Below are 26,204 nucleotides of genomic sequence, written 5' to 3'. Positions count from 1 at the left end.
TATCACAGCTCAGGAAGGTTTAGTTTAATTTACTTATCAGAACTCCACACATTTGTGCATGGAAGCTACCTATAAATAAACTACTCTATTTTTTTTTTAAGTTAAATTGAGTACTTCACACTGAAGTTAAACAAGTTACTTGAATCCATCCATCCATCCATTTTCTTATCCTCACTAGGCTTATCCTCACTAGACTCGCGGGCGTGCTGGCGCATATCCCAGCTATCTTCGGGCGAGAGGCGGGGTACACCCTCAACTGGTCGCCAGCCAATCGCAGGGCTACTAAGACACAAACAACCATTCGCACTCGCATTCACGCCTACAGGCCATTTCGAGTCTTCCGTCAACCTACCACGTATGTTTTTGGGATGTGGGAGGAAACCCGGAGAAAACCCATGCAGGCACGGGGAGAACACGCAAACGGCACACAGGCGAGACCGGGAGTTGAACCCCAGTCCTCAGAACTGTGAGGAAGATGTGCTAACCAGTTGCCCACCGTGCCGCCTACCTGAATCCAATTTATTTGAACACTGCATATTCAAGATAAAATGTTTATTTAAAGTAACTGTAAAGTAAAAAAAAAATGTGTCTTGTATAACTGACACACCGAAGAGTGTTCAAAGTTGAATGATTTAAAAACTCCACAAGTATATAAAATGAGGCTTCAAAATCATGAAAAATCAAGCCATTGTCTCTGTTCTCAAATGCTGTGAATCTGTCCCCACTGAAAAACGGATGCTACTGTACTTCATCTTGCCTCCACTGGCTGAAATATATCCCACTAGGGCCTAACAGTGCTTTCCACACCATGACGAGGTGCTAGCCACCTGCTAGCTCGTGTGCTAACAAGTTTCTCTTGGTTGGTGGATAAGAATTTAAATAACGACACCGAGCTGTTCTGTTATTGTGCCAAGATGCATTTTTTGGGGGTATAGAAATACCTAGCTAACTGTACACTGTAGTGATGGAAATGGGCGGAGTACTGCCGAATAACCAGCAATTATGCCAGATAACCACTGATGCAATTGAAGGCGCTCACGTTTTTATGTTGTGGGGGAGGGCGACTCATGCCCGAGCCAAAGTGCGTCACTGGGTGCCATTTTAGTCACGCCCATAAAAGTCAGGAAAACTGAAATGGTGAAAAATACTTTAACGCTATAATCTCCACAATTGAGCAGAATTAGAAATAGAGCTTTATTTTTTCTTCAAACACATATTGTATATGTTTCTACGATATCATTTTACAGGGTCTTTAATTTGATTACTGCACTCTCAGACTAAATGAGTTAAATATAATTTATCTCAGTAGTCACCGTAATTGACATTTTCTTTAAAGGCAACAGGTTTTCTTATACAGTATATTTTTTAAAGTCAACATATATTTTACAGTGTATAGAGGTGATCATAATTGTAAAAATATTTCTTATTACCACATTTTAGCGCCTGCATTGAAACAATACACTTTTTGACAAGGTCTTCTCATGAAAAATTACAATAGATTTAAGTAACTGTTTCTTATGTTAGCATTTTGCCTTCTAATAATGAAGTTACGCGCTGGCATGTTCTCATGACAGACGCCCTGCGTGCTGGTACCCAGTGGGAATGATGTCAGATAACGCATGACCAAAACAAATTTAAAATTAAAAACCCCAAAGCTTTTCGAGCAACAAGATACATTTAATTAGATAATTGCATTGTCTCTTCAGAATACTGGCTCAAAAGTATTCTTACAGTACAGGTGGGAAAAAAAGAACACGAAACATGATTCTCTTTGAGCCTAGATGAAGCTGTAATTTCATCCTAAAGGAGACAATTAAACATTGGGATGCACATTTAAGACGGGCTTGCAATGAGCTATTGTTGACAGGCAACATTGGCAGTTTGACAATCTTCACCGTGAAAACATGGACGACAAACCCAAAGTGACGACACACCCAAAACACACATCAGCTTGATGGGAGGGGTCAGAAAAACACGTGCTGACATGAGCTTCTGGAGGCCAGTTGGATGAATAATACATACCCATAAATATGTACTAAACCCAAGTGGGAGAGTCTGCAGTTGATTTCTCAAAACTTATCAACAACACCTTGAAGTTTAGTCTAGGCCTCATAAAAGTAGTAAAATGACATGGCAGTATCCATCAGTGCCTTTGTCACACATTCTTTCTTTACTAAATCTGATCATTGGGTGTGCTTGGACATGTTATAATTTAGCACCTCATGTATGGCGATAACGCAGCATTCCTCAAATCTCGTTTAACACAAATACAAACGCCACTTCAAAAAAGAAAAAGTTGATGTTACAATACTTGGAAAATATGAGCATGCATTTCAGTAGACAATAAAAATATAGATTCCCTTTTTAACCTCGTTTTATAATGAATGCAAATATGTTAATTGTCACTCAGTAAATGTCTCTATGAACTTAAAAGTCTGCTGTAAAAAAAGGCTATACATAATTCCAAACAGCAGAAATAGTACAGCTAAAGCTCAAAACCTGTAAACATCAGTGTCAGTAGCAGTTGGATGTTGACCAAGTTGTACACCATCAGTTTCCTGGATGGACTTGGCTCAAATTGAGTTTTTAAGTGCTTGTACAAGTTAGTGCCTGGACAGTAACGCAGAGTTCAGAAACAACTGGAAACTTATTACGTTGCAGGTCTACAATGTCTTTTGTTTAGTTTGGCAGAACCTAAAACTATACTAATAATTTCTTGTAATCAGCTTCTTTGCCTGTTTCTTTTGCACTTATCATCAAATCAAATGTTCTAGCCTCATAAAAAGAGATTGTTGACCTTTAATATAGAGCGCAAGATTACATTTAAATTAAATGAGCAGTATTTACACAACAATCAGTGTCAAGTTTAAAAAGTGTTAAAGCGCTATAAAGGTAGAAATATTTGATAAAAAGAGTCTATAAATAGACACATGTGCACTGTGGAACATTGGAGGCACCTGATGTTGAGAACCAATCAACATGCAAACAGGCGGCTCAGGAAAACAAAGCTCAATCATTGGATTCTATTTCACCCAAAACACACTCAGGAGCGACGCCGATTTGCTCTTGATTTGGGCAAATTCCCGTCGTCGCCTCCCTGATTGCATTGTCATTCAAATGAGGTTATTCACAGGAGACCTTCATGAAAGGCTGGGCTCAGACTCCGCCCCCGCTTCGGTCCACTGTCACAGGGCCCCTCTTATCCAGTGTTTCCTCGGCCGACTTCATCAAGATTGCCAGGCGACTGTCGGACACTTGGCCCTTCTTGACAGCGCTCATCAACTGAGTGACACATGACACAAGGTGAAGAGAATGAGCGTACACAGGTGACAAGAGGAGAAGCTATTCGGTCGATGCACAGTGCATACGAGAGCGCTCCGACCACCTTCACATGCTTCACTGAACCCAACACCTGCTGACTTTGATGGTTTTCCTTATGTGTTAAAGCTGAACTGGGTTGGGCGCGAAGCTATAAAAACTCCTCAAACATGCGACCTGTGTCTGCATTGTCCTACCTTGTTCCTTTGTCTTAACCAGTCAATCGATAAAAATGGGTGTCTGGAGTGCCTCCCCACCCATGTGGAAGTGTGAAATTAAATAACCCTAAATCTTTAATGAGCTGCCTAGTTCTAAAAAGGTGTGAGAGAGCGACTTGTTCTGTATTTTGCTAAATTTCAACATCAAAATTAGGCTCAGCTACATAATACTGCTCACACACCAGGTTTTTCTCCTCATGACTTGGCAGCTTGGCAAGAGCATCCCAAAATCTTTGGAAGAACTATGTGCAATCAAAGGGTAAACAGAGCTGCTTTTACTTTTTTGGGGTTGAATAGATAATGTAAGTGCCACATACTGTACATGATTGCTCATGAAGTTGTCGACATGCTTTGAGATTGGACTGCTTTCTTACCTCAACCAAACCATGAGAGAACGGCTGCAAAGTCTTCTTGGTGGTCTCGGTTAAGTTGATTTGCATGTGCACCCTAGTTCAATAACTATTTTCACACACAATCACGTCAATCAAAAAGGACAAAAGGGTGACGTGTGAAAGTACCCACAGTTCTTAAGTTCAATTGTGACTGTTGCCTGTGCCTCTTTCGTCCAAAAGTGTTTGTCGGTCCCTTTTCAGTTTTCAGTTTTCTTAGCAGCTTTATTGTTGACGCCATGCCCAGTGCAGCTTTAAAACATCTTCGACACATTTCTAGTGAGTTCTTCCCCTCCAGCCATATTTAGACACCAGAGTTAAAAGTTAAATAAGGGTTGTATTTCAGAGTTATTTATTGTCCACCAGTAGTTTGCATACGCTACCTCTTTGTAGTCTCTAAATCAGCCATGAGCAGGATGGACACATGAGCAAAAACAAACATTGACATTTAAGGACAAAAGTTAAACAAAATTGCTTTTTTCAAAAAGGGAAACATTACTGAAAATGCCGCTGTCCCCTGTGACAGTCTGACCAGATATGTGCTCATGAGCGGCTCACACTAATGAACACAAAAGCCCCAACAGTCATCATGCTCCCTCACAATGACGCTCTTTTCTCAACGCGCCGCCAAGTGAGAAAGTAATTTAGCTACAGACAGAGGCAGAAGCTCTGCCCTCATTATACCCCGTAGCACATTCTGGATCCTAATTAGCTTCATCTAGTTGAGGAGAGTTCACACCTGCTGTGTGCGGGTCTCAGGTGGACAACCACCTTTTCTGTCTTTTGTCTGCTCTTTGCTGCAAAGAGGAGCATGGCACGTTCATCCAAGAATTTTTCATAGAAAATGACAGATTGTAGCAGTTAATGCCTAGATCAGACTACAGGATTTTAGCCCCGATATTGGGCCGATTAGCTATCGCAGGCTATTTCCCAGATCGCGCCAGACATATTTTGTCGGGAATGACAAAATTTCTTGGAGTGTGACATAATCCACGCACAACGATTTGGCCCTACGCTAGCCCTAAAACGTCCAAATGAAAAATCTAGTATGTTTGATTTTTTGGGATATCTTCCATGTAGTGTGACATAATAATAACAACTTTCTGACAGCGCACCTTGACGTTGACCAATAGGATTGCGTATTGTAACCAGTGCGTCGCCTCCCGTACTTGCTATTGTCAACATCGTCGCCATTGTCAACATTTATTCCTCTGCACAAACCAATGTTTACCGAAGCTTCAGAGCATGATTCAACAGAACGTCAGCATGTTTACATACAAACGTTAATGCTAGCACTAGCTTGCTAGATTACATATGTTTTGTTGCCTGCTTGCAAGCCGTATAATGTTAAAAGTACGTGACCATACCTCAAGCAGTTCTTGAATGGATAGCGCAAAACGTTATCTCCCGAGCACCCTATGACAGCGCATGTTTTTTTTCCTCTTTTTGTTCATTTTTCCCAACTTTGCTGCAGCGATCCATTGTTTGACAACAACTTGTTGTTGCCATGGTAACAGTTATATCCGGTTGGGGTGAAAGGTGACACGTTTTCTGGTCACGCCTCCGCTACAGTCTTTGATTTGACAAGACAAAGCCCAGTGATCGTAAAAGACGGGATACGGTGGTATCGGAATACATGTAGTGTCACCACTGTCTGACCCAGATACGGCAAGATTTTATGGCTGTAGACTGACATAGTGCAATTGTGAAAGGCCAAATTTGTGTTGTAGTCTGATCCAGGCATAAGGGAAAATTAACATATTAATAACCCCTGCAAGTACAATCACCGACCATTACATACCTGTAGGAATTCATCTATTTCAATCTGTCCATTCTTGTTGACGTCAACCTCATTAAGAATTTCATGGAGGGCATTCTCATCAATGTGGACATTGATACTCTGTAGAGAGAAGAACTTTGGTTGGAATCTTGGCCCAGTAACAGTGAAGAAGAGCAATGACAATCAGGGAAATGGGAACTCACGTCCAGGACTTCTTGAACATCAACTGTGGTGATGAATCCTTTACTCTCTTTGTCAAACATATGAAAGCGCTTCTTATACCTGCCAACCACATTAAGACTGACCGCATTACTTCTCTATGCCTAAGTCAGAGTCACAGTTTATGACAGAACTTTGGCCACTGAGTATTTCTACCTGGCTACTTCCTGGTTATCCAGGGTCATTTCAGATGTCTTGGTCAACTGCTCAGAGCGAGATCGGTAGCCCATCTCATGGTACAAGAATTTCTTAGCTGCTTCCAGCTCTGCCTAGATTAAAAAGAAGTGCTACATTAACACAACCACAGCTACTCTTGGATGATTTATTGTTTTTTCACTGCTCAATGACTTTCCTTCTTTGGTTGATAAAGGCTCAGTTTACACATGCATAGTAACAGCCTCTAAAGAGGATGATGGGCGTGGACTTCCCCATTGTGTTCTGATAGAACACTCCAATGGGGACTAAAATCTATTTCCTGATTTTTGTACCGTCTTGCGCTCTTGGCTCCAGCCCAACTCCTTGGCCATAATCTGCACAATGCGTGGGAGGGCCTCGTCGGCCGCCTGCACGTTCAGGAACCCCAATCGCGTTCGCCGGGCAATAAGGTCAATGGCGGTGCATGCGTACTCCTTGATGGCGTACAGCACCTGCAAGAGATGACGTGCTCATTTCATCAGGATTTCTGCGCCGGAAGAGTGATCAAAATGCGAACATTAGCATATCATCACACTTCACCTCAGCCTCAATGTATGGAAACTCAGACACCAGCCTTTTCCCAACTATCGGCCATCTTTGCCCTGTGACCAGCGCCATCTTGGCCACATCGTATGCCTTCCCTCCGTACGTAGAGGCCAGATGCTGCGCGACCTGAGAACACACAAAAGGTTCAGTTTGTTAATTTAATTTACCTTGTCTTGAAGTCTCACAGTTGCAGGCAAGAATGATGGATTTCTTTGGCACAATGTTGTTGAGGTATCACGTTTACAGAATACACAAGAGCTTTTTGCTATTCAGATGGTTGGTTTGCCCATCATGCAAAAGGGCAAACACTGTCCAAATATCAGCAGTGACCTTTTAAAAATATTTGGCCCTGGCTGTGAGCTGCCTTTAATAAGGGGTAAGTGAACTGAAGGAGCACTTTTCCCGACTGAAACAATTGTCTATTGAATTTAATGGGAGGGTAGTGGCTAACTGTTGCATGCAACTGATGTGAATCATTGGATCCGGTGGACTTGATGCTAATGAACAGCTCAGCATACAGCCTCTTCATGTGTCAAGTCTTTTTGGGAAGCGGAAATGTCTACGTCATTAATGTCTACACCTCCACATCAGGTTGGATGCAGTCAATGTGTCTGCTTCTGTTTTTCACCGAGACAATGTTTCTAGTACTGTTGTGGGGAATAGTTGGGGTTCCCTGTTACTACTAAATGGAAGCGATTGAAACGGTCAGAAAATTGGGGCTGGAGCTATGTCTAATTTAAAACAAAAACGAGCAAAACTCCTTGGTTTTTGAAGGAAATATAAGAATAAAGATGGGGAAAATGCTGATGCTTCAGGGGGGAGGAGTTCTAAGTAGCAGTCATCTGTGCAACATGTCAATGACAGAAAACCAGAAGAAACCAGAAAGCAAAGGCTTCAAGAGCTCCAAGAAAAGCAGATCACCAGAGAACAACAGCAGATGAAGAGGAGGAATTTGCCAAGCTTTCAAAATGACATCCTCCAGAGGCAGAGAGAGTTTGAGCACAGGGAAAAAGAGATGCAGAGTTTATAAAAGCATGTGCAATTTGAAAATGTGAAGCATATTATAAATAATTTTAAAAGGGAGTGGAGGCTGCAGATGTGATCTTAGAAATTTTGGATACACATGACCCACTGGGGTGCAGATGCCCTCAGGTTGAGCAGGCAGTCATTCAAAGTGGAACAGACAAAAATATTGTGTTGGTGTTAAATAACATTTATTTGGTATCAAAGAAAATTGTGGAGAAGTAGATTAAGTATCTTCCCATAGGCTCACCACCTGTGGAAGGGGCCATAGGGGTTGGGTGCAGTGCGAGCTGGGCGGTGGCCGATGGCGGGGACCTCGGCGATCCGATCCTCGGCTACAGAAGCTGCCTCTAGGGACGTGGAATGTCACCTCTCTGGCAGGGAAGGAGCCCGAGCTGGTGTGTGAGGTCGAGAAGTTCTGACTAGATATAGTGGGATTCGCCTCCACGCACAGCTTGGGCTCTGGTACCAGTCCTCTCGAGAGGGGTTGGACTCTCTTCCACTCTGGAGTTGCCCACGGTGAGAGGCGCTGAGCAGGTGTGGGTATACTTATTGCTCCCCGGCTCGGCGCCTGTACGTTGGGATTCACCCCGGTGGACGAGAGGGTAGCCTCCCTCCGCCTTCGGGTGGGGGGACGGGTCCTGACTGTTGTTTGCGCCTATGCACCAAACAGCAGTTCAGAGTACCTTCAGCGTACCCACCCTTTTTGGAGTCCTTGTGGGGGGTGGGGTGCTGGAGAGCACTCCCGCTGGGGACTCCATCATTCTGCTGGGGGACTTCAATGCTCACGTGGGCAATGACAGTGAGACCTGGAAGGGCGTGATTGGGAGGAACGCCCCCCCGATCAGAACCCGAGCGGTGTTCTGTTATTGGACTTCTGTGCTCATCACGGATTGTCCATAACGAACACCATGTTCAAGCATAAGGGTGTCCACAGGTGCACTTGGCACCAGGACACCCTAGGTCGCAGTTCAATGATCGACTTTGTGGTCGTGTCATCGGACTTGCGGCCGCATGTCTTGGACACTCGGGTGAAGAGAGGGGCGGAGCTGTCAACTGATCACCACCTGGTGGTGAGTTGGCTCCGATGGTGGGGGAAGATGCCGGTCCGACGTGGCAGGCCCAAACGTATTGTCAGCGTCTGCTGGGAACGTCTGGCTGAATCCCCTGTCAGTAGGAGTTTCAACTCCCACCTCCGACAGAACTTTGCTCATGTTCCGAGGGAGGCGGGGGACATCGAGTCCGAGTGGACCATGTTCCGCGCCTCTATTGCTGAGGCGGCCAACCGGAGCTGTGGCCGTAAGGTGGTGGCAATCCCCGAACCCGTTGGTGGACACCAACAGTGAGGGATGCCGTCAAGCTGAAGAAGGAGTCCTATTGGGCTTTTTTGGACGGTGGGACTCCTGAGGTAGCTGATGGGTACTGGCTGACCAAGCGGAATGCAGCTTTGGTGGTCGCTGAAGCAAAAACATGGGTATGGGAGGAGTTTGGTGAGGCCATGGAGAAAGACTTCCGGACGGCTTCGAGGAAATTCTGGTCCACCATCCGGTGTCTCAGGAGGGGGAAGCAGTGCACCATCAACACTGTGTATAGTGGGGATGGGGCGCGGCTGACCTCGACTCGGGACGTTGTGAGCCGGTGGGGAGAATACTTCAAAGACCTCCTCAATTCCACCGACATGCCTTCCCATGAGGGAGCAGAGTCTGGGTTCTCTGAGGCGGGCTCTCCTATCTCTGGGGTTGAGGTCACCGAGGTGGTTAAAAAGCTCCTCGGTGGAAAGGCCCTGGGGGTGGATGAGATTCGTCCGGAGTTCCTCAATGTTGTAGGGCTGTCCTGGTTAGCACGCCTCTGCAACATCGCTTGGACATCGGAGACAGTGCCTCTGGATTGGCAGGCTGGGGTGGTGCTCCCCCTTTTTAAGAAGGGGGACCAGAGGGTGTGTTCCAACTACAGGGGGATCAGACTCCTCAGCCTCCCTGGTAAGGTCTATTAAGGGATGCTGGAGAGGAGGGTCCGTCGGGAAGTTGAATCTCAGATTCAGGAGGAGCAGTGTGGTTTTCGTCCTGGCCGTGGAACAGTGGACCAGCTCTACACCCTTGGCAGAGTCCTCGAGGGTGCATGGAAGTTCGCCCAACCAGTCTACATGTGTTTGTGGACTTGGAGAAGGCGTTCGACTGTGTCCTGTGGTCCTGTGGGGGGTGGTTCGGGAGTATGGGGTACCGAACCCCCTGATACGGGTTGTTCGGTCCCTGTATGACCGGAGTCAGAGTTTGGTCCGCATATCGGGCAGTAAGTCGGACTTGTTTCCGGTGAGGGTTGGACTCCACCAAGGCTGCCCCTTGTCACTGATTCTGTTCATAACTTTTATGGACAAAATTTCTAGGCACAGCCGAGGTGTAGAGGTGGTCCGGTTTGGTGTCCTCAATATTGCATCTCTGCTTTTTGCAGATGATGTGGTTCTGTTGGCTTCATCAAGCCGTAACCTTCAACTCTCACTGGAGCAGTTCGCAGCCGAGTGTGAAGCGGCTGGGATGAGAATCAGCACCTCCAAATCTGAGACCATGGTCCTCAGTCGGAAAAGGGTGGCGTGCCCTCTCCAGGTCGGGGATGAGATCCTGCCCGTGGAGGAGTTCAAGTATCTTGGGGTCTTGTTCGCGAGTTAGGGAAGAATGGAACGGGAGATCGACAGGCGGATCGGTGCAGCGTCTGCAGTGATGCGGACTTTGTATCGATCCGTTGTGGTAAAGAAGGAACTAAGCTGAAAGGCGAAGCTCTCGATTTACCAGTCGATCTACGTTCCTACCCTCACCTATGGGCACGAGCTGTGGGTCGTGACCGAAAGAACAAGATCCAGGATACAAGCAGCCGAAATTAGTTTCCTCCGCAGGGTGTCCAGGCTCTCCCTTAGAGATAGGGTGAGAAGCTCGGTCATCCGGGAGGATCTCAGAGTAGAGCCGCTGCTCCTCCACATCGAGAGGAGCCAGATGAGGTGGCTGGGGCATCCGATTCGGATGCCTCCCGGACGCCTCCCTGGTGAGGTGTTCCGGGCACGTCCCACCGGGAGGAGACCCCAGGGACGACCCAGGACACGCTGGAGAGACTACATCCTTCGGCTGACCTGGGAACGCCTCAGGATCCCCCCCCCCCGGAAGAGCTGGATTAAGTGGCTGGGGAGAAGAAGTCTGTGCGTCCCTGCTAAAGCTACTGCCCCCATGACCCGACCTCGGACAAGTGGTAGAAAATGGATGGATGGATGGATGGATGGATGGTATCCGCGGAATGGGTTTCCCATAGTGGCTTTCAAGCCATCTACGCAACAGCAATCCAAAAACCTGAAACGCATTAATGTGTCAGTGACTCAAGTCACCACAGAGCTCTTTGGCAGCAGTGCTTGTATTGGTGCAGATTGCTTGATGAAGCTACTCTGTATCTACTGCCGCAACCTTGACATAAAGACGACCATCACTGTAGGTGTTGTGGGTTTTCCTAATGTTGGAAAGAGCAGTTTGATGAACAGTTTAAAACGTACAAGAGCATGTAATGTTGGAGCCACTCCTAGTGTCACCAAGTGCCTTCAAGAAGTGCACTTGGACAAACATATTAAGGTTCTTGATTGTCCTGGCATCGTCATGGAAACATCAACAACTGATGCTGCAATGATTCTCCGTAATTGTGCGAAGATTTAACAGCTGGTTGATCCACTTTCACCCGTTGAAGCCATCCTCCAATGTTGCAACAAGGCACAAACCCTCCAGCACTACGGAGTACCCGACTTTCACACAGCTCTGGAGTTCTTGGCGTTGCTTGCGCAGCGTCAGGGCAAACTAAGAAAAGTCGGGCTGCCTGACATCGACAAAGGAGCAAAAAGCATATTAATGGACTGGACAGGAGGACTGATCAGCTATTTCACTCACACCCCTGAGACACACACACTTCCTATGCACGTCAGCGCTGAGATTGTAACAGAGCTGTGTAAAGCTTTTGACTGGGATGAACTTGAAAAAGGAAATTAGGAAGTTCTCGTAGATTTATCCATCCATCCATCCATTTTCTGAGCCGCTTCTCCTCACTAGGGTCGCGGGCGTGCTGGAGCCTATCCCAGCTGTCATCGGGCGGGAGGCGGGGTACACCCTGAACTGGTTGCCAGCCAATCGCAGGGCACATAGGAACAAACAACCATTCGCACTCACAGTCATGCCTACGGGCAATTTAGAGTCTCCAATTCATGCATGTTTTTGGGATGTGGGAGGAAACCGGAGTACCCAGAGAAAACCCACGCAGGCACGGGGAGAACATGCAAACTCCACACAGGCGGGGCCGGGGATTGAACCCGGGTCCTCAGAACTGTGAGGCTGACGCTCTAACCAGTCGGTCACCGTGCCGCCTCGTAGATTCATCTTGTTCTGATATTCAAATGGGATTCTACATCTACATGGGAATGACAAATGGCAAACAGGCTCACGTGCCCTTTCACCAAGAAATTGAAGGCGAGTCAGTGCAGGAGCCAAAATTAAAAGATGAAGATGAGTCTATGTAGGATGATCAGGATGCAGAGGTGTGAAGAAGTGTGATTCTTTCTCGTGGCAGAAATAAAAGACTCAAATTTTGAAAAAAGAAACGGTCAGAAAATTTTATAGCGGCACACCGGCAACACACTTAAGCATCTGTAATCAACTTCAAGACAAATAAATGTGTCCTACTTCCTGCTCCAAGCCGTAGTCTTGTACCAGACGGATGTAAAACGTCGGCGTCCAGCCCTTGGAACCCTCCAGCATCAGGCCCACAGTCTTGCATTTCTCAGCTGGGAGGGCATGTGTTTTAATGGCAGCATCCAAAGTTTCTTCAGCCATGGCTCTATAGGTAGTCCACTTGCCACCTGTGCACGCAGTTGATGCTGTAATAAAATAGGCCAAATGAACTGCTCAACATCGTCACAAAGACAAGCTGACCTGCAATGGTGACCAATCCACTGTCACTGATGCTGACAATGTGGTTACGGCAGATGGACTGAGTGTCTTTGGAGTTGGGATCCGTCACCAGCGGACGGATTCCACTCCATGCTGCCAACACGTCACCTCGTCTCACTGCAGGATACAAAGTCTACAGTATAAAATCTATTTGATACTCTCTCGCCAGTGACCATGCCGTCACTTCTACCTTCGACGTCGGGGCTGAGATAGTTGCGGACCTCACTCAGGATGAAGTTGATGTCGTCCTCCCCAGGGATGGGGTGGGCTGTCACATTGGTGGGGGTGTCTGTGGTTCCAGCAATGGTCATCTTCTCCCAAGGCAAGAAGAAGATGACTCGGCCATCACTGGTGGCGGGATCTAGCAGGCCCATGTTGTCAGGGCTGTGTTCCAAAAAAACAGGAATATGATAAAATATCCCTATTTTCCCGTGATTCAGATAAAGGGAATCAAGATGTTTGGCCTTTCTGGCACAGCTCAACAAGTTTTGCTGAACTTTGAACGTCCTAACTGCTGCTTGCTATCTTATTCAGCTTCACTGTCTGAAACAATGGTTTAGATCATTTTTATACCATTTAGTATTTATATAACAACTCCCCAGTGTGTGCGAGAAAAAATACTTCTGGACACTGCGTAATAATGTTAAACATATTACATACTGTATGTACAATCAATATTATGCATATTGGCATACACTTTTTATACTAATATGAATATTTATGACTCTCAATTTGTAGTCATTTTTCAAATATGACTTTAAATGTGCAATACTATGCATACATATTATTCATAAACAGTTTCATACAGTTTACGTATGTGGTGTTACTGTATATTCATTGTACCAAGAGTACGGTAGCGTAATTAAGTCTCTTATGCCATATCAACATACAACATCTTAATCTTCTGTTTGTTTGTACTCTTGCTTGGATTACATCTAAATTTCTTTTAATTACTCCCAATTTCTGATCTTGTATTTGTTTTTGACTTTGAGCTATCTACTGGGCGATTCAATAATATCCCTGAAACTAAAACCAGCAGACATTCCAACAGCTTCTTCCCTCTTGCCATTAAATTGCAAGAGGCTAAGTGACTCTCCGTAGTGTGTTTTTATGTTTTCCAGTATTTACTGTCAAATTGGCTGTCAACTGTCATATTAGAGCGGCTCCAACGACCGGAGACAAATTCCTTGTGTCTTTTTGACATACAGTACTTGGCAAGAGGATTCTGATTCTGATAATAGATTGTGTGAGATGTGTGACTTGAATGAGGTGGAAATGAATCTTATATCGTCCAGCATTGTACACTATACGATGACTTAAGAGCGTGTCTGTTTAATTATACTACACAACATAAATTGGATATGCTCTATTGGTCAGATGAGGAAAAGATCAAATGGCTAATTGATTTTGATGTTTTTGGAATTGCAGATTTTATTTCTAAAGCTTTGAAAAGAAGAAAAGATGTACTGTTTCAGACATGAGTTTTTTGTTTTACTTTGGTCCTGGTGCTGGATCACTTGATTATTTGGTGTCTTATAAGCCCATGCGAGCTGTGCATACAATTGTATACTTGACACAATAATAAAATTAATTCGTTCATATTTCATTCATTATCTATCGATCTATCTATAGACTGTCTTGCACTTATGGAAATAATTTTGATCAAATCAATCTAACTTAGACATGAAGATGAAAGTGCATGGAACTTGAATTTCCTGGTACTTTCTCAGTCCCATGCACATTTTAGGCTGATGACGAAGAAACAAGCAACAGTCACTGAAAACCCCAAACTTGTGGCTGGACCTTTTTTTTTATTTTATTTTTTTACATTTACCTGGGAACGCAATTTTGACCCTACTACCTGCTAACACACAGCACTGTGCTGAAGTGCAAAAATAACAGCGAGATGAGTTGTAAAACTGTATATGTATTACACTGTGCATATCTTTATAATACACCTGTAGTAGCCAGGGATGACGATGTGCACGCCGGCACTGGGCTGGCAAATGTTTTTGGTTTCCTGGCTATCCATCTTCCTGATTGAGTCTGTGAAGGGCCCCGTGGCGTTGATCACACATTTGGCTTTGACATCGAATTCCTCTCCTATAACAGGTAATCGGTGATTTGTTGTCATGTGATCAAAGGAAGAAAAGGTTTCCTCACATGTAGCCATCTTTTCGCACCTGTGAGCACATCCCGGCAGCGTGCCCCGCACACCTTGTCACTGCTGGTCTGCGGGTCCTTTTTCTTGAGCAGGTGAACCACCTCAGTGTAGTTGGCCATGGCAGCGCCATAGCGGGCAGCGGTAAGGCCGATGGCCAAGTTCATACGGGCATCATTGTGCTGCCCTGTAGGGTGACAGGGGAAGGTTGGAAGAGAGTGTTGGCTTTTCACCCTAAACAAGCATAAATATAATATTGAATGGAGACAAAAGGTGGATTCTAAATATATCACTAAGCTAAATAAATTGAATAGACAAAGGCACATCGGTTGTCTAAAAAGAATAAGACAGCCAAGAGGCATTTGTTGCTTCAACAGTCTGACCAATTGCAGTGCTCCTCTGCAGCTCCACACCACCGGAGAGAAGGTCAGACTTGGAAATGTCACACGCGTGATTGTACCAGATGGCATAAATTGAGAAAAAAAAGATGCACCTCTTGCAAAACATCCCCCACTCCTGCTGCCTTGCAGCAGACGATGCGGGTGGAATGTAGAACACAAATGTATGCACAATGCTTTGCAGGATTTCTCAGCCTGCAGCAAACAAGCACACACTACAATTTGAGGTTGTTTTCATTCTTTGACAAGCAAGAGGCCACAAATTCCACCAGTTTGTGTCATTTTCATAGGTAAGGGAGGGACGATTGCCAAGATTCTCACACGCAGCTGGACCGTCACCATAAAAACCCAGGAAACAAACAACCTTTATCATTATAGGGGTGATGGCATCCTTGCTCCCTGTCAACAGTACGATGTGACAGCTTTAGGAAACTCCAGGACTTTTCTATGTTTTCATTTTAACAATAAATTTCCTTGAAATGTTGGTCATTGCGTCACGGTGGACGACTGGTTAGCACATCAGCCTCACAGTTCTGAGGACCGGGGTTCAAATCCCGGCCCCGCCTGTGTGGAGTTTGCATGTTCTCCCCGTGGCTGCGTGTTTTTTTTCTGAGTACTCCGGTTTACTCCCAGATCCCAAAAACATGTGCGGTAGGTTGCTTGAAGACTCTAAATTGCCCGTAGGTGTGAATGTGAGTGTGAATGGTTGTTTGTTTATATGTGCCCTGCGATTGACTGGTAACCAGTTCAGGGTGTGTCCCGCCTCCTGCCCAATGATAGCTGGGATAGGTTGCAGCACGCCCGCGACTCATGTCGGGATAAGCGGAACGGAAGATGGATGGATGGATGGATGGATGTTGGTCATTGCATTTGTCACTGTACAGTATTTCTCTGAATACATCTTAGTGAAAGAGACAAAGGTCAGGAGACTCAGCTGCTATGCAAGTGTTTACAGAAAATAAAGTGAAGAATCAACAAGAAAATATCTATCTACTGACCATCATAATAGACGATGGCTCCCACCAGCTTGTCTTTCTTCAGCATGGGAAAGAGCTCCAGGGCTTTGGTCTTACTGAGGACGTAACTGCTCTTTAAACACTGTATTCCAGCCACCACGTCATACATCTTGATGCCCGCCCAATAATATGGAAGCTGCCACCATCTTGGAAACAGATAAAAACAGTGGTGAGATGACATGAACACTATCTTTATACAAAAAATGACCTAGAAATGAATGTTTTTAAATCAGATTTAAAAACTATTCTTCTCATCTTCCCATGCTTGTGATTGTGCTCTTTTAAAGCACTTTAAAATATTTGTTATAATCTTTTACCTGCACTGTATGTTTTTTTATTAGTTTTATTAAGTTGCCTTTTATTTATGTACTTTGTTTTTAAATGTGTTTTACTTTTGCTTTTTAACTGATTTTAAATGTTGTATGTTTAATTATGTAATGCACTTTGAGTTAACTTTGTGTATGCGTTATTTACTGTAAATAAAGCTGCCTTGCCTTGCCTTGCCATAGCTTTGCTAATGTTGTGATCCCTAACCCAAATGACAAAAACCGAAAACATACACCTTAACTGTCAGGTTTTTTTTTTCAGGTTAGAATGTTTAACCCCAGGAGCTTGTGGTTTTTAGGCTAGCATATGACTCAACACCTTCTCCATGAATCATTCATATATCCAACAACATGAAACAATTTTCTGAAATAAGGCCATGGATGGAGAATATATTGTAGAACATAACTTTCCAAACCTTTCACTTTTGAGACCTGTTTTTAATTGTTTTTTCAGGTTCCAAAATTGGCATTGTCAAAAAAAATGCCCAAAATGAAATTTTTCTATAATGACCCCTGGGTTACGACGTACTTATAAACAGGAAGCATGATGGGAAGTGGCGCTGACAGGTGAGGCGCAACCTCAAGGAGGTTGGCTCGCTCGTGGAGGGCCTCTTTCACCATCATGTACTGTTGCATGAGAGAAAAAAAGAATCAAGAAAGGTATGCACAACTAAACAAGGAGGGAGAAAAGTGACAAGGTGAATTTGAAACCTGCTCATAGTCCAGTTTCATGATGGCCTTCTGGAGGTAGCGGACTCCACCATGGATGAGCTTGGTGCTCCGGCTGCTTGTCCCAGAAGAGAAGTCATTCCTCTCAACAAGAGCAGTGTTAAGGTCTAAAAAGGACAGAGAAGAATACTCAATATAAACACTCAAACATAGTGCTAGATGAGCTGAGGGGCCTTACTGCGTGTGACAGCATCTAAGGCACATCCTACACCCGTGGCTCCGCCTCCAATTACCAGGACGTCAAACTCTTTGTTTTTCAGCGTGGTAAGCTGGGCCTGCCTCGAGGGAAGCTCGTCTGCAAAGGGAGCTCTCAGCTCTGCTTCCGCCGCCACGTGAGCTAGCCGAGCCTGGCAGATGTGATGCGGACACGCACACAATTACCACACAGTCTATTGTTTTCAGGTCTAAGTGGCTGTTTATTTGGAATTATGTTTGCAAAATTACAGCAACAATTTGCTTGATGTTAATGAAACATTACAAAGACACTACAAACACCTAAGTTAGAAGTTAATTTTTCTGTTTTCCAGTGACTTGATCTCGATGCGTACTATGTGGGGAAATGACAGGGATGCATGTGGTCCAATGACTCGGAGTCAACATTTTACTATACTTTTTGTACGTCTACAGGTATGTACTCGTAAGATGCACTGCTACACACACAGAGAGATACAGAGCAGATGCTTGTTTAATATTTTTTCTTTGTAAAAGTTAAAACTATTGTGTTACACTTTTTCGGCATATGGGTGTGAGAGGTGCAGGCGGCGGGGGGTGAAATGTTTTCTTATTCCGAGTGGGGGCATGTCAGAAAACTTTTGAGAACGACTGTGAAGGATTAGATTAATGTCGCTGCAAAGTGGCGATTGTGTGCTAGGGATTTCTCATGTTTTTAAATTAAGTGCTTCTAAAAATCCACACTTTATTCTTGATGTTATTAGTTACAAAGTGAGACCATGCACTGAGAGGTTGGGGGGTGTCGGGTGATACAACCTGCTGCAACATGCTACTTATCTTTGCAAAACCCAAAACACAAATCATGGCAGTCATTCTTGTCCTGCATTTCATTAGCAAAATATTTTAAGTCATAATCACAACGACAATCCCCCTCTGACACCAGGACGTGCCATTTCACCTCTAATGAAATATTTATTCTTTTTTTTTTTCTCCAGCTTAATGATTGCATCAAGGTGCTTCAGAGCACATGCAGAATTTGACTTGCAAATGCAAGCAGGCTTTTGCAATTTGCTTCTGAAATCATTGTCTCTCTGTAATGATGTAGACGGACAAATACCGCCACAGAGCTAAATGCTGAGGATTAGAATTACTGGGATTAGAGGCATGCATGATTACAAACTATTGTGGATATGATTATATTTCATCAACATCAGTTTCTTGCTTACCAATCCATTCTTGGTTGGGTGGTCAGCAACAGGCAAGAGAAGACATTATTGCAACAGGACACAAACAAAGTTCATATTAGCACGCACAGTTAAATAAAGGCTGGTATGTAGCTTTGTGGGCATTCAAATATAGGTCTATGTCAGGTTAAAGGTCAGAGGAAACACAGCTGCTTGTCCCTCTCAATGAAGTGTCAAGGCTGGGTACTTAAGCAGCAAGTGTTGTCTATTCACAATGAACCAAAAGATGCCCCCATGACTCCTCAGTCCTGCTTCATGGAAGGGAGAGCATGTTTATTTATACAACACGAGGCTGATTTCACAGCATCTTAGAAATACATACACAAGATGTCCTCATGAAGTAGAAATGTATTTAACGGGCGAAGGTGAAAATGACAAATAATTGTATGTACAGTGGAACCTTGGGGTACAAAGGTAATGTTTCCCATTGAAATGAATGGAAATGTAATTAATCCTTTCCAGCCCCAGAACCAAGTTATATTTTTTTCCATGTGTGGTTAAAATAAATACTGTAGATAATAGAAACGATGGTAAACCCACTAAGAGGGTGTGTCTGCTAGTAAATCTTTTACTTTTTGTATTGTTTATGTTCTGACCCAAAATGGCCGACACAATGTGGCCTAGCATTATCTATGGTGAATGTAAACAATGCTATTTGCTCCTACAGCGAAAGGGGAGAGAGGCTGGCGGAGTCATTTCTGAGTGGTATTTTGTCTGAGTTGTAAAAGGATGACGCGCTGTGGCGACCCCTAACGGGACAAGCTGAAAGGAAAAGAAGATTTTGTCTGAGTTGTACTGTAAACGGCGAGGGGGAAATGGAGGAAAGGATAATAATTGCATTCTCCCACTATCTCAAACTTTGGGCCAATCGAAAAATTATACACCAAGACATCTCTGCAGGAGGCTTTCAAACTTGCTTTTTAAAGCTCCCTGCTTAGCCTGAAATACACTTCGAAGCGCTCTTCCTGGAACTCGAAAGCTCACAAACGCGTTTAAACTTCGAGCTGCAATGAAATTAGTATGGGATATTCCCATTCCCTGTTTTTCGCTGCTGTGTCACCTCATCCTTCTTAAAATAAGCAAAGTTAGGGCTTTCTTTTCCAACAATGACAAATACATATTGCCGAATTGCAGTACATTCAGTGGGGAAAGCCTACCGTCACCATTTTTAAATATGGTATGGCCGCACCCCCGTTGCAGTCGTCGTTGCGCTTTGACACCGTGGCCTTTCGCACTGAGCAAGTACAGTGAGAAAAGGCCTTAACACTAGTTGGCTGGGACCAGCGCTTCAAGAGTACAGATAGTAGATTTCCCCAAACTGCGAAAGAACACCATCCTCGGGTTAGGCGATGACTACATTCTTTTTTTAGCTTCCTAATTACACTATCATTAGCATTTTTACTTTTCTAATTAATTAAGACCAAAGAACAAAGATGCAGTCCTATACTTGCAACACACAAAGCCAATGATGGTTACAAAGAGTGAGAAGAAGCACAACAGGTCCTTCCGCTCATCTATGCCAAGTGCTTCCTAACACTATCGCTAGACGTTTTCCGTTTCTTAGCAGTCATTCTAAAGGGCTCATTAAGAGAGAGAAAAAAAAGATACCGTCCCTTCCTTGCAATAGGCAATGTATCGAGCCAATTATGGTTAGGCAGTGTGAGAAAAAACACAACTTATCCTTCTGCATGTCCATGCCAGTTGGCAAAATTTCTGCGTAAATCGAGGTAGTTTTTCTTCTCTGCGTAACCCAATTTGTTCGTAAACCGAGTCATTCCTAACCCGAGGTTCCATCCATCCATCCATCCATTTTCTGAGCCGCTTCTCCTCACTAGGGTCGCGGGGGTGCTGGAGCCTATCCCAGCTGTCATCGGGCAGGAGGCGGGGTACACCCTGAACTGGTTGCCAGCCAATCGCAGGGCACATAGGAACAAACAACCATTCGCACTCACAGTCATGCCTACGGGCAATTTAGAGTCTCCAATTCATGCATGTTTTTGGGATGTGGGAGGAAACCGGAGTGCCCGGAGAAAACCCACGCAGGCACGGGGAGAACATGCAAACTCCACACAGGCGGGGACGGGGATTGAACCCCGCACCTCAGAACTGTGAGGCTGACGCTCTAACCAGTCGGCCACCGTGCCGCCACCCGAGGTTCCACTGTATTGAATTGATCAAAACCAGTAGAAGAACACAAGGTTATTCACGCTTCACAACATGTATAGTTGAAACCAGAAGTTTACAAACACTATATGAAAAGACACACACTTTTTTCCCCCTCACTGTCTGACATGAACTCAGACTAAACTTTTCCTGTTTTAGGTCACTTAGGATTACCCAAATTATTTATTTTTGCTAAGTATCAAAATAATGACAGAGGGATTTTTCTACATAATTTTTCATTACTTCTTCAAAGTCAGATATTAACATACAGTAAGATTAGAAAACCATCCCAACTGTGAAATACGGGGGTGCCACCCCTATGTTGTGGGGATGTTTGGTTACAGGAGGGACTGGTGCACTTCACAAAAAAAGATAGCATAATGATGAAAGAACATGTGGAAATACTGAAGCAACATCTCAAGACATCAGCCAGGACGTGAAAGCTTGGCCGCAAAAGGATCTTCCAAATGGACAATGACCCAAAGCATACTGCCAAACTGGTTACGAAGTGGCTGAAGGATAACAAAGTCAATATTTTGAAGTACCGATCCCAAAGCCCTGAGCTCAATTCTATTGAAAATGTATGGGCAGACTTGAAGAGCCATGTGCCTACAAACTTGATTCAGTTACACCAGTTCTATCAGGAGGAATGGCCCAAAATCCCTGCCAACTATTGTGAGAAGCTTGTGAAAGGATATCCAAAACGTTTCACCCAGTTTAAAGGCAATGCTACCAAATACTAATGATATGTATGTAAACTTCTGACTTTGAAGAAAGTAATGAAAAATTGTGTTCAAAAAATAAAGAAATACTTTTCTCGTTCTCTGATATTTAGCAATTAGAAATTAATTTGGTCATAATAATTGAACTTAAACAGGAAACTTTTATTCTGATTTAATGTCAGACAGTAAGACAAAACAACGATGTGTTGTTATATAGTGTAAGTAAACTTCTGGTTTCAAATTTGAGTAAATACTATGTTTTTACTGTGTTTCACAGGAAGGTAACAAAAGACCTGCAAGGTGATTTATTGGTGAGTTGGTGACATTAGCCAACATGATGAACATGGCCTGCATGAAATGAGCCGCCCTTCTTCAGCCACACTTCAAATGACTCAACGGACAAGTTAGACGGTTACATTTTATTTCAGTAAGTAAATATTGAGTAAGCACACTGCAGAAACAGGAAGTGATGAAGTTCTTTAAAAGTGAAAATCCACATTTTAAGTGAAAGCTGCATCCTGTGCAGCAGCTGGCAAACACAGGAAATACTTTATATCCTAAAGGCATCAAATACATTCCAAAATCCTGATAGGACATGCTCTGGAAGACTGTTCTCTGCCCAAACTTAACATTTGTTTGCAACTCACCTGCTTCTTCCTATATTCTATGAGCTGTGACAGACCGAAAAAGGTGGCGACGGCCCCGCCGCCTATAAAAGCTGTCCGTTTGAGGGCCTTCCTGAGCGCCATATTAACTGTAGAGAAAACATCATGAATGAGGCTTCAACGGTATAAAGGAGCACATGGAGGAGGCATGGCAACGTCACATGGAATAAGGAGGGTTCAAGAAAGTGGCGAGGATTAAAAAATGCCAGTGTTTTATGTTTGAACATTGCATTTTCCCATTGAATGTATGTTTTAATTTGTTAAACATAGACATCAACAATGAAAACGCAGATTTGATACTTTGTGTATGTGTTGATCTGCTCTGCTCATGTCAACAGACTTAACACTATATTGCATTTAAAGTTAATAATAACAATATTTATTTTTTGAATAATTTCTATAAAGTTTAATGAGCCTATTCAGAGTAGTCTGGTACATTTCTTAAAATCGTCCGCAGTAAAACCCCTGACCAAGAGACAGATTTTTTTTCTACTTGTCATACTATTTTTCAAATATGATTGCTCTTCTCAGGTTATAAGTGCTGTCCATCATTTTAAACAGCGATTGAATACTTTGTGGTAACTGTCCCTTTTAAGATTTGTGCATAATTTGTAACGTGTTATAAACTACGATTTTCAGTACCAGTATGTTTCACTGGATAAAATGTGGTTTAGTTGGTTTCCTTTGGGTTATTGTTGTTTATTTCCTAACAATTTGCATGGCTTACTTTTGTTATGGGAATATATTGTTTGTATTTGTGTTATACAGTATGTGTTCTACCTTACCTTAACACAATCAGTTATATATGGGAATGTGAGTGAATAGCATAACGTTTACCGTACAATGATTTCTGGTTAATAAGTCTTTCATATTCCAACAAGGAGGGTTGCCTTTAGTGGTTTAATTCCCAGCTTCCCCCTTTTTTTTTTTTTAATCATGGTTTTGCTCATTGTGTGCGCTTTCTTATTCTTGATCAGAAGGTTTCTGGTTTAGATGAACTGAATTTTTGCTTCTGTTTTTCCTCTGCCACCTTATCAAACCCTTGTAGCACATGTCCACGTTCACACATTTAATATAGGCAGCTCATTAGAGACGGCTAAAGGCAAAAATTGACAATAATGAGAACAGAGGCACTGACAGGATCATCCACACTTCTCAGACACTAAAGTGGAAGTGAGAAGAACTTCTGGATGGCACCAATGCTTGGACAGCCACCTTCCTCTTACATCAGCTAACACACTCATTATGAGTCAGCATCGGAGGGGCCCTCCTGGCACTAATGAAAATTTTTTTTTTTATTTTCCATTTGATTGACGATAGCTCTCTTACACGTGAGCTGACATCTTGCTGTAAAACGCCCACCAGTTTGGTCTTTGGGGGACATCAACAGTGACGAACATGTCAAAACGTTAAAATTATAATAATAATAACAATAATTTAAAAAACGCGTCATACATATTGACAAAAGCAGAAACGTTATTGGAACATTTTCTGTTTATTCTGTTTGTTTAAATGATGATTGTTCCCACATAATAAACACACCGAAGGTACAGTATCGGGTGTTACGAGCCGCAAACTATCCGATGATTTTTTTACTTATGGACAGTAAAAAGGTTGAAAATTAAGTGATATTATAAAGGGCAATAGGGTGAGAAAAGCGGCGATTTCCACTTACAGGATGTCTTGGTTTGTGGTTGATAGAAAGTCGCTCAGGGCGATGCAGGGCGGCGACCGGGGCATCGGTTGTTGTCCTAGCCTGCTTGAGTTTGACAGCCACAACCAGGAAGTATAGCACATTCGAGTGACGTGCGACAACGCCAATCAGAGTACGCGCGTACGATGTTCTCGACCAATCATATTTAAAGACGGATTACGCTTCCTTTACGTGACGTAATTGGAGAGCTGGCTTGCACAAGTCGCTTGAAGCGTCCTTCTTCAGGGTAATAATAGAGAGAAGTGCCACCAGCTGTCGTCTTTCGGCGCATGACCCTTGCACAGAAAACATAAACTACAGTACTATGCTATACTATTTGAACATTACAACTTTAGCTTCAAAGCAATGGTTCTCAAACTTTTGACACCAAGTAAAACCTAAAAGAAAAAAAATACTGAAGTACCTCCATCATAATGACTGACATTAAAATGAAGTAGCGTAGTAGGCCTTCATAAAAAAAATATATATATATTTTTTTTTTTGTTGAATTACATTTTATTCCTAAAGAGAATTTAATATCATTGTCACACACTGTAATATTAGGTACAGTTTGAATTTTACCACGTTTAAATATAGGAAAATTAAAATAAAACTCTGCCAATATAATTATTCAATTAAAATGTATTGTACATAAAAGTTACATAACAGTTTCAACTAAATAATAATAATAACGATAATAATTCATTTTATTTATATGCACCTTTCAAGCCACTCAAGGTCGCCCTACAAACATAGTTAGAATACGGGAAATGTTAAAGTGAATAGGCAAATACATTTTTGAAAACAGTGCAATGCAAATATGTTGTACCTAAAAGTAAGATCCATCTGAACTGTACTTAAAAAATGTGCTGTTCTATATTATAAAATATGTTTAAACCACTGCAACATGCAGTTTGAACATTTAATTCAGTGATTATTTCGTGTACAACACATTAAGAATCACTGCTTTAAAAGATACATATTATGCCTTTTTCCACAATTTAAAACAGTTACAGGTGTCTTAATAACATGTCTATGACATGCTTTTTTCCAAGTACCCAAAGAAACAAGAAATACAGTACAATTTATACCCTCTTTTTTTCACTTCGCTGAACTCAGCCTGTTTTTAGGGGGTGTTTTTGTCTCATGCAAATGAGCTACGGCTTACTTTGCTGTGGGGTCGAGAAGGCATATCATGCATGTTTTTGTGTGTGTGTGTATGATTTTTTTTCCTATAATGGAAGATAAACGAGGGGGTTGCAATGAGACAAGTGGTTACACTAACTAAATAATAACTAGTGTGATTATTTGTATTTTAACTCGTGTATTCAGCACCAAGACACCGAATTATCCATCCTTCTTCTATAGCACCTCATTGGGGTCGTGGGTGTGCTGAAGCCTACCCCAGCTGACTTTGTACAAGAAGCAGGATGCACCCTGGAGTGGTCGCCATCAATGGCAAGGCCGCTAAATTACACTTGTCCATTACTCTAGCAAATTCGAGCGTGCTGCGCATGCAGTGGCCACATTGTCAAACACAAATACCCTACCCACGCCCACATAGGCAAATTGCTGAACATTTCCGTATGTGCTGTTTTACAGAAGCTAACTGTGGTAATGCTAATGTTATATTTGACTTTTGGCTTTGATATGATATTGTTTCTGTGTACAAACGCAAAGAAGTGATGGCGAGCGTGAATGTGAGACTGAATGGTTGTCTGTCTCGATATGTGCTCTGTGACTGACTGGTGATCCGTCCAGGGTGTAGGGGATAGGCTTCTGCCTAGCCATGACCCTAAACAGGGTAAGCGGTAAAGAAAATAGATTGATTGTAACGGCCCATGCTCCTATAAAAAAGTATTTTCACTTTGCACCATTGAATTGTGGGGCCCAAAATCACTGGTGTGGCTTCTGCTTCTGTGTAGTCTGACCATTGCTTGGAGATGGCAAATCTTTGCCCAGCCTTGCTGCCAAGGCATGGGCAGAAATTCAGTGTGGGGCTGGTATTATGTAATTTTGTCATTTTACTATCCTGTAAAATTCAGAACGACTTGTCTACAGGTATCATTTACTTAATTTGGTTGTGTGGGCAGGCGCTCCAGAGCCCTAATTTTTTGCATACAAACATCCATCCCTGCCTTTCAATAGTACTTATTCTTATTAGGGTCATTGGTGAACTGGAGCTTATCCCAACTGACCCTGGATTGGTTGGCTGTCAATTGTATAGCACATGTAGACAAACAGGCGGCACGATGGTATGA

At 43.3% G+C, this 26,204-nt stretch overlaps 1 protein-coding gene and 1 pseudogene across 3 annotated transcripts; one reads left to right on the top strand and one right to left on the bottom strand.

Moving 5' to 3' along the window:
- Positions 1 to 1,656: 1,656 nt before the first annotated feature.
- On the bottom strand, positions 1,657 to 24,059 carry gpd2 (glycerol-3-phosphate dehydrogenase 2 (mitochondrial)). Of its 3 annotated transcripts, XM_061776590.1 has the most exons (18): positions 23,926 to 24,059; positions 22,233 to 22,339; positions 18,683 to 18,691; positions 17,464 to 17,632; positions 17,268 to 17,392; positions 17,086 to 17,183; positions 16,213 to 16,376; positions 14,839 to 15,003; positions 14,614 to 14,758; positions 12,846 to 13,039; positions 12,638 to 12,772; positions 12,389 to 12,564; positions 6,660 to 6,791; positions 6,413 to 6,571; positions 6,081 to 6,193; positions 5,909 to 5,987; positions 5,727 to 5,825; positions 1,657 to 3,282 (listed from the first exon to the last, which is right to left on the bottom strand). In XM_061776590.1, the coding sequence occupies exons 2-18, from the start codon at positions 22,332 to 22,334 to the stop codon at positions 3,157 to 3,159; spliced, it is 2,190 nt and encodes a 729-aa protein (XP_061632574.1). In that variant the 5' UTR covers positions 22,335 to 22,339; positions 23,926 to 24,059; the 3' UTR covers positions 1,657 to 3,156. The 3 variants fall into 3 exon arrangements, 2 of the variants coding, with proteins under 2 accessions (XP_061632574.1, XP_061632583.1); XM_061776599.1 differs by lacking the exon at positions 18,683 to 18,691; XR_009788974.1 differs by lacking the exons at positions 1,657 to 3,282; positions 18,683 to 18,691 and having other exon boundaries at positions 5,766 to 5,825; positions 6,081 to 6,189.
- Positions 6,801 to 10,820, top strand: LOC133479508 (guanine nucleotide-binding protein-like 3-like protein; annotated as a pseudogene).
- Positions 24,060 to 26,204: the final 2,145 nt, after the last annotated feature.

The sequence above is a fragment of the Phyllopteryx taeniolatus genome, chromosome 1 (genome assembly GCF_024500385.1).
Source record: "Phyllopteryx taeniolatus isolate TA_2022b chromosome 1, UOR_Ptae_1.2, whole genome shotgun sequence".
NCBI lineage: Eukaryota > Metazoa > Chordata > Actinopteri > Syngnathiformes > Syngnathidae > Phyllopteryx > Phyllopteryx taeniolatus.
The sequence above is the reverse complement of the archived record's forward strand: the minus strand, read 5'-3'. Positions and strand labels throughout refer to the sequence as shown.

What these genes read in the sequence shown, in the direction of transcription:
- gpd2 (XM_061776590.1), bottom strand. Translation starts at nt 22,334, where the DNA reads ATGGCGCTCAGGAAGGCCCTCAAACGGACAGCTTTTATAGGCGGCGGG. An exon ending in TGAAACTGGACTATGAGCAG is followed by an intron (nt 17,184 to 17,267) that starts GTTTCAAATTCA and finishes CTCATGCAACAG; the next exon opens with TACATGATGGTGAAAGAGGC. An exon ending in TCTCAGCCCCGACGTCGAAG is followed by an intron (nt 12,773 to 12,845) that starts GTAGAAGTGACG and finishes TGTATCCTGCAG; the next exon opens with TGAGACGAGGTGACGTGTTG.